The sequence below is a fragment of the Arachis ipaensis genome, chromosome B08 (assembly GCF_000816755.2).
Source record: "Arachis ipaensis cultivar K30076 chromosome B08, Araip1.1, whole genome shotgun sequence".
Taxonomy (NCBI): Eukaryota; Viridiplantae; Streptophyta; class Magnoliopsida; order Fabales; family Fabaceae; genus Arachis; species Arachis ipaensis.
Window position 1 is genome coordinate 45,527,696 of NC_029792.2, and position 8,631 is coordinate 45,536,326.

Here is an 8,631-nt window from a genome sequence, read left to right on the forward strand (position 1 = left end):
AAGCTATAATGAGAACATGCATCAAGGTTGGGACAATCAGAGATAGGAGGAGCCACACGGATTTGAACCACCCTCTTGGCAACAACCTCCTCCAACTTACTATGAGCAAGAGCCATTCTAAGGTGCATACCAAGATAATGGATATGGTGGACCCCCTTGTAGTTACCAACAAGCCCCAACATATGCCTATGAATCCCTCCTCAACATAGTTTTGAACCATCATACTCACAAGCCCCTTTCCACCATTCCCTTCCATACCCCAGTCCATATCCACCTAACCAACCCCCATATGAATCATATAAACCATACATAGACCCACCCCAATTCCAACACAATTACCCCCAAGAACCACTACCTCAATATTCACCATCTCCATATCCTTACCAAGAAGAACCACCTTCCCATTATGAGCCTTTTCTCCCAACAAATGAACCCTCTTATCCACCCCAAGCTCCCATAGATGATACCTTTAGGGTGTGTGGTTCAAGGATTAATTTTTATGCCTAGGAATATCATTACTAGGAATATGATTCCTTAGAATAATATTACCAAGTATATAGTATTCCTATGTTTGGTTTGTAAAAATAAAATCTATGGAATATTAATAATATGCCTAGGAATGTTTTAGTTTTTGTTTGGTTCATATTTAATTACAACTCTTGTACAAGAACGCAACCACATCAATAAAATGAAATCAATGTTATAATAGACAACCTTATACATAGAAAAATGAACACAATTATCGTATATGATGTCTTCTCCTCTATTTGGTTCCACATTTCTTGTGCAAGTTGATCCCTTCATCTACCCCAAGCATCGCTCGTCTCAATATGGTGGATCGTCCCCCCATCTACTCCAAGCATATTTTGATCTACTATCTCATCAATAGGATCCACAACCATCACTCTTCTAATGTGATTATGCAAAAGGCAATATGCAGTTATAATTCTTCCTTGAGTTTTAATAGGATAAAATGACCTTCCTCTTAAAATTCTCCATCTTGCTTTCAATACTCCAAATGCCCTTTCAATGACATTTCTAGCTTGTGAGTGTTTCATATTAAAAAGTTCTTGGGCTGTACTAGGTTGATTATGTGGATTAAACTCACTCAAATGATACTTTTGTCCTCTATAAGGTGCCAAAAATCCTTCACAGTTCATGTATCCAGCATCACATAAGTAATAATGACCTAGTGTGACATACACAATTGAACAAAACTAATGAAAGCTCAAATGGTTACTTTGATAACATATTAAAGTCTCAATAAAATACCTTGGGGAACACTAAACCCATTGCGAAATAGTGCATCTCGCAATACCCTAGAATTCGCAGCTGAACCCTCCCAACCCGCCAGTACGTAGATAAATTGCATATCGGGAGCAACCACTCCAAGCACATTGGTTGTTATGTCACCTTTTTTGTTTCGATATCTAGGCTTATCAGCCTCAAGGACATTGACTTTGATATGAGTACCATCTAAGGCTCTTAGGCAATCCTAAAATCCAAAACAAAGATCAATTAACTCAATCCTAAAGAACACCAACCATATGAGATTTAATAACATTAGCAAAATAAATTACCTTAAACCATTTCCATCGTTCATCTATTTTATCCTGGCCAAATGGTTGAGGTTTCTTCAGTAAGAGATTATGACATCTCAAAATAGCAAGCAATACATCATTAAACCGCCTACTAATTGTTTCTTCAGATCTCACAAATTGTCTCTTTATTACTCTAATTTTGACGTCATGTGCTATAATATGTAAAAACATGGCAACCATTTCTTCCACACCCATATTCCTACTTGGTTCTAACCTTCTAACCCTTTTAAGCATGTTACACAATGCATGAAAGGCACATCTATTCATTCTTGTGTTTTCTATACATGCTAGATCACTAAAATAAATAATCCTATCAACACTAACATCTCTTATTACTTGCCTACTATAACTATCATTCCATTTTATTTTCTTTTCTTTTCAATTGCAATATAATCAAAACACAGCAAATCATCAACAACTTAACTATAAGGTCATTCATTAATTTGAAATATAAAATCAAACAGGCAATAACTTTCATCTTCTGTTTGGGATCCATTCTGCAAAAAAATCAAGCAGGGCCAGTTTAGGAATATAAATAACTTTTCTTTTCTTTTCTTTCTGGTAGCAATGTCAATGCAGTGGGAAACAACCAGAAAAGACAAGGTTAGGCATATATATATATATATATATATATAATATAAGAATATGATATATATAAATATTTTTTATTTCAAAGTTTAATTTTGTCCAAATGGATGGTGCACACAAGCTACATAAGAAAACCATGCTCAATTTAAGTGAGTAATAAAGAAGTACCAGCAACTCTTGTAGTAAAATACAAAAAGATAAATATCTTACTTATTACATTGATACAAAAAAGAGAACCCGTTCTTAACTTTCTATGGCCTTAAAAAAAATTTTCCATCTAATGACTTGAGAGAAAGAGCAGAGAGATTATAACTGCATTCATTATAGATAACTGGGTTTACAATCTGTTCTTCAAGCTTCTTGTATTGTTCGTTGTATTATTCTTAGCTAACTTTTGGCACAACGATATGGATAAATGCATTCAAACCATATCATAGGATATAATGGTCCAGATTTACATCCTTTTTTATTTTATTTTTCAGTAGAGCATGACAACAAAATGCTGCCGACTAAGTATATAGATACAAGATTTGCTGATAATTCAGATAAAGGCTATATGATTCTACTTTGATTAGGTAGGATCATTGTATTTTTATAGTAGTGCAATAGATGTTAACATAACTCTATCTTATATATATAAAGGAAAAAAAGGTATATTAATTATTAAAAAAGATTGTATGCTGACTGCTCCAGTGAATCAAAATTAAGGTCTTAATCTGTTTTCAGACAGAGACAAGATCAATATGATACTGAGTAGTATTGTTATGAAGGGATTGGCAATAAGGACATTGTACAAATATGAAGAGGAAAATGCAATGGCAACACTCATGTTGGAATATGTCACACCCCACAGGAAACATATGATTAGTAAAACTAGGTTAGAGTTTTCTTAGTAAAAAGAAGAGAGGCACTGGGTACATGGGAATAGGTCTAAAACAGTATCTGCAACCCTCTTTCTCACCAAAAGTTACTGCTTACTAAAATAAAAAACACAGGATACATGAGACAAAGCACTAACTTAGTAAGTGCAAACTCTCTATTCACCAAAAGTTACTACTTACTACTACCTGATAATTATATTTCTTCTTTTAGCTATGCTGCAACTTGGACAAATAACAAATATTATGTAAGATTCAAAGAAAGAAACATTAACAAATTCAAATCCACTAGTTTCTCACTTGTATATCTTTAGCTTCCTTGGCTTTCTCACTAGTGTGCTCAATGAGGTTTGGATGTCTAAGAGTAGATGATAGTATATGTAGCAGATCTGTTCAGCAAAAGAGAGGAAATAAATTGAACCTATCAATGAACTAGTAGCAAATTCAAATAGCAAGGGTAGATTTTGATTTTCAACTTTTCACCAGTTAATACATAGTTTAAAAGATGAAAAGTAACAGTTAAGAAGTCAAGCAAGTAAACATACGCTTACCTAAGCTCTGGATTTTTCCGCAGCATACTCTTGATAAGCCCTCAACTTGAAGAAGAAATATACATTGTCATTGTAAGTGAAATTCTATATCATCATTTAATTTTAATGAAAGGTAATATCCAATAAATTGAATGCTGCAGACATGCTTTATACAAATTAGAGAACTTCAATTCTAATCCAAAACAGCTTGAAGTTTGATTGTAGGATATCAGCAAAAGAGAATCAAAAGCATCATAGTTAAATAGAACACAAGTAAAAGAATGCAAAAGCATAATAGTTAAATTGAGTTGATTAAATTCAAGTTCAGCTAACAAAATTGTAATGAAACAAAATTATCTTTTTTTAGCTTTCAGTGACATAATTGCAAATATCTGGCAGAGTAAAAGAATTGCAAGCAATTTTAGTTCTTGAAAAACAATGAAAAACAGTAAACACATGACTAGGTTATGTACTCCAAAACTCAATCACCAATTCACCATCTAACCTTCATTTTCTCTCCTTAAATTTCAAACACCACAAAATCAAAAGCACTCACTGTGGAAAACAACTTTTCAACTTGTGACCTTATGCAAACTTAATAACGATGTTAACTACCTCAGATAAGTGTCATCATCAAATCATCAGAAATTTGGTGTCAAAAACATCATAATCATCAACTTACATACCTTATTCGGAGGGTAGCCCCTGTTTCCAGTATCAATAGCAAACAATTTGCTCTTATTTAGTATCTCCTACAACCAACAGAAGAAAGTGAGAGAGGGCAAGAGAGAGAGAGAGATCGAAAGTGAAAGAAAGACAGAGGGAGAGAGAGAACCGTATGCGAAGCACTGGAGAAACGGTGGCAAAGCTTCCTCGTCGACGGCGAACTCGACGCCAAGCAAGAGAGTGACAGAGGAGAGAGACCAAACGCGAGCACGCGACGCGGAGGATCCGACTAAAGGCGCGGCAGCGACGACGGCAAGCATACAGTGGCGGTGAACCGACGTGAACTGCGATGATGGAACACGAATGCAAACGAAGGATTGAAGTGAATTTCCTTCTAGAATAAGGTGAGGGGTGGTCGTGCAAACTCAAATCGGCGGCGAGACGGTGCTGACGCCGGTGGAACCTCCATGAATTTGGGGAAGAAGCTCGGCTAGGTTTTAGTTTCGATGGGATTGGGGCTCTGCTAGGGTTTGGGTTTCTGATCAAATGAGGAGTAAAAATATGAAAAGAAGGGTTGGAGTGAAATTGACAAGGGTTATTTTGGTCTTTTCACTTTATTATACACATTCCATTCCCATTGGAATGAAAGATAACCAGGGGGGAGATGGAAATGAAATGGGTTGGATTTTAATTCCAAGGAATAAAACATACCCAGGAATAATTTTTTATATCTTGAACCAAACATGGGAATAAAATATTCCTATCTCAAAATTCCTGGGAATATACTTGTATTCCCTCCAACCACACACACCCTTAGTGTTATTCGTCAAGGGCAACAGGAGCTTTAAACCACACTCATCTCTACTTTCACCGATCTCACTTCTACTCTCCAAGCTCTTATCTTTCGTATGGATCCATCCTTTACCCCCAATAATCAGCCCTCAAACTCTGGTGTACTTACTTTTCACCCATATCTATCAATCTAAGAGCCACATGATCCCAATTATGCTATTGACATGGAACAAGAGAGAAGGGATCGTCTTAGGGACGTAATGGATCGGGTTCATGCATACATACTTCAAGAGAAACAAGAGGAGGCCCAAAAAGTGGGGGTAGGAGAGACCCTTGAAGATGAAGAAGTAGTTGAAGAATCAGGGGGAATTGAAGAAAGTTGTCAAGAGGTGGAAGTTATCAAGGAGGAGTTAGATTTTGTACTAGAGCAAGTGGAGAAAACCGAAATTATCGAAGAAGAGGAAGTGGTTGAGGACTTAGTAGATGCGAAACCTCTATGGGAAACTCAAGTCATAGAGCCTCCTTCCAAGACGTTTGAATTTGATGTTGAGGAGGGTGTACAACCTCCAAGGCATATCATGGTTGAAGATTTTGAGGAGGTTAATCATGAGATGGGTTCAATAATTAATGAGTTTTTACCTACAATTGAACCCTCTCCCATTGAACTAGAGGAATAAGTTAATGTTGCAGAAGCTTGTCAAGTGGTGGAGATCATCAAAGAGAAGCCCAAGAGAGTGAAGTATACATTGGCAAGGCTGCCACTGGAGATACCTCCCCCCAAGCCATTACCATCCAACACAACATTCAAATGGGTAAAATTCTTATCCTTAAACTGTACCTTCCCACTTGAATATGGTCTGCTTGAAACGGATGGACAACTTAGAGCTATCTGCGGTTTTAAGAGTTAAAGGGAGATGGTTAGCGGTTGGCAATAGCATCCTAGGTTCGTTACGGTTGGAAGCTCAAGGCCTAATTGCAAGGGTTGGTATATTTCTCAATTGATTAGGTCTAGCAGGATGTTTGGGTGCTTAAATGAGAATTTCAAGGCTAAACCACTCGGATGGAATCATGATGATCAACTTAAAGACGGGTGTAGAAATAATATTTGGGATCCGGGCATACAAGAGGATCAACTTTGGGAGCTCAAAGCTTGTGGAGAACTTCATCAAGGCTTGGCGAAGTTATTTGGAGATGTTGAAGTTTATTGGAAGTCCAAGCATTGGTGGAAGTTTCAAGATGAGTTCAAGCACAAGCCACCATGACAAGGAGTTCACTAAATATACAACTTAAGGATAATAACTAAAAGTGCTAGGTGGGAGACAACCTACCATGGTATGATCCTCCTTTTTATTAGTTTTAATTTATTTCTGTCAGTCTTAATTTCCGATTCTGCATATTTACTTTTATTTTGCAAAAAAAAAATAGAGAAAACGCATTCGAAGCGCAAGCGTCTAGGACGCGCACGCTTCATATGTGAATGCGAAAAACATTAACTTTGAACAGAGAGTTATGCGGGCGTGGAGCAGGAAGCGTGCTCTGCGCACAAGCAAGCCCACGCGTACACGTACATCACGCCTGCGCGTCACTTGCAACCTTGGCAATCCACGCGTACGCGTCACGCACGCGCACGCGTGAATATGGCAATCGGCATAAATAGCGTGCTGAACAGAGAGTTGTGATAGTCTGGGGCTGGCACTGTGCTAGAGGCACAAAAAATTACTCACGCGTACGCGTCCCTGACGCGTGCGCATCCTTTCGCTCTCAGACCACCCACACGTACGCGTGCTAGACGCTTACGCGTCGCCTTAACTTTGGCGCAACCCACGCGTACGCGTGGGGTACGCGTGCACGTCGCATGGCCGTTTCAGTTTTCACGAGCATGAGTGAAGCACGCGCGCGTCGCGCCCTGTTTTTCATTTCTTACTCCTTTCTTCTATCCTTTCTCCTTCTTTCTTCATCCTTTCTTACTTTCTTCATCTACATTTCTTTAAATTCTCATCCATATTCTCTTTCAATTTTTTTTACTTATTGCATTTGCATACTTTTCTTCCTTGCATTTTAATTTTGTTCATGTTTTTATTTTCTTTTCTAAGTCTATTATTTTTTTATTGGTGTTAAATGTCCTTATTCAACTGTCGCATCTTTTCTTGCATTACTCTAGTGCTTCATAACTTGTTTTATTCTGATTCGGTAATATTATTTAAGTCAATGCTAATCTTTTATAATACTTGTATTCCTTTTGCATTGACATAAATTTATATTGTCTTTTATTACCTACTATCTCTTCCCCATTATTGCAATTTTTGCACTATTGATATGCCATTTGCTTCTACTGTTTTCTCACTTGCATGTTGTAACTACCATGTACTTGAAATCCTCATTATTTGGCATTAACCCAACCATATTTTAATTATTTTCTATCTTTGTTTCTGGGTTACTCTTCTTCCCTTTTCTCTTCTTTCAGGATGGCCATCAAGAAGGGAAACGGAAAACTTTTACATGGGGCGATAGACAAGTCCATCTGCCCAATCTTTAGAGAAAAGCATCAGTTGTAGCAACCCGTCCACCTGTACATCTCAGCATGCACCGAGGACGGTGCAATCTTTAAGTGTGGGGAGGTCGATACCGACTTTCGTGGGCTAGTTATTTTCTTCTCAACACCAATGTTTAATCCTCTTTGTTAATTAGTTGTCACATTTTCATGTTCGATTGCATGATTGCTTGATTTTGTGCATGTTCTTCTACCACTACTTGGTTGGAGTGATAAGTTCCTTTTCAAGACCTTTTTTTTATAGCATTTCACAAATTTAAATTAAAACTTTTTTGTTAAACTTGTTTGAAGATTGTAATTTGGAACATGATTTATAGCTAAGAACACACAACCTGTGAGATTTTGAGCTTAATTATATGGTTACATTATTTAACCATGATTTTTTATTCTTGTGTGTTTTCTTCTCTATGATTGCAATCTATAGTTTGTTCCATTCTATATGTCCATTGTCTAGTGTATTTGCATGCATACATATGATTGAGGCCATCAATTGTTATTAGCTCACTTATCCCAAATAGCCTACCATCCCATTTACCTTTGTTTGCCACTTTGAGCCTTCTTAGCCCCTATTTGTTCTTTATTTTACCACATCACTAGCCTTAAGCAGAAAAATAATTAATTATGCCATTTGAATCTTTGGTTAGCTTAAGATAGAGAGTGTGTGTCAACTAAGTGTGGGGAAATATGGAAACTTGGGTTGATGAGAATGTGTTGTGTTTTTACTGACAAATATTAGAAATTTGGGTGCCTACCCATGTGTAATCAGAAAAACCATATGCAATGATATATTATGTTTTTATTTGTGATAAATTTAAAAAAGAGAAAAAAAAAAGAGAAAAGAAAAGAAATAAATGAATAGGGGATAAAATCACCCCAATGCTATGTTCAATAAAAAGATCAATGCACATGTGATGGAATTAAAAATTGATGCATGAGTATGTGAAATATACAAAAGTGAGATTTTGGGTAGCTAGGCATGAATTTAGAATTATATAGAGTATGTGTATGTGTTAGGTGAGAATTTA

The 8,631-nt window shown here is 36.8% G+C and overlaps 1 protein-coding gene and 1 long non-coding RNA gene across 5 annotated transcripts; both read right to left on the minus strand.

Moving 5' to 3' along the window:
• On the minus strand, nt 887-1,977 carry LOC110265497 (protein ALP1-like). Of its 2 annotated transcripts, XM_021108411.1 has the most exons (3): nt 1,581-1,977; nt 1,273-1,495; nt 887-909 (listed from the first exon to the last, which is right to left on the minus strand). In XM_021108411.1, exons 1-3 carry the CDS (start codon nt 1,866-1,868, stop codon nt 902-904), a joined length of 519 nt encoding a protein of 172 aa, XP_020964070.1. In that variant the 5' UTR covers nt 1,869-1,977; the 3' UTR covers nt 887-901. The 2 variants fall into 2 exon arrangements, with proteins under 2 accessions (XP_020964070.1, XP_020964069.1); XM_021108410.1 differs by lacking the exon at nt 887-909 and having other exon boundaries at nt 1,235-1,495.
• Nucleotides 3,360-4,844, minus strand: LOC107614470. 3 transcript variants are annotated; one of them, XR_001614459.2, is made up of 4 exons: nt 4,433-4,844; nt 4,284-4,349; nt 3,613-3,663; nt 3,360-3,456 (listed from the first exon to the last, which is right to left on the minus strand). It is a non-coding gene; the product is annotated as an uncharacterized LOC107614470 (long non-coding RNA). The 3 variants fall into 3 exon arrangements; XR_001614457.2 differs by having other exon boundaries at nt 3,613-3,702; XR_001614458.2 differs by having other exon boundaries at nt 4,280-4,349.

Excerpts from the sequence above, each read along its gene's own strand:
- LOC110265497 (XM_021108410.1), bottom strand. The coding sequence starts at position 1,868 with ATGAATAGATGTGCCTTTCATGCATTGTGTAACATGCTTAAAAGGGTT. Across the intron at positions 1,496-1,580 it reads AACGATGGAAATGGTTTAAG|GATTGCCTAAGAGCCTTAGA; the intron begins GTAATTTATTTT and ends TTTGGATTTTAG.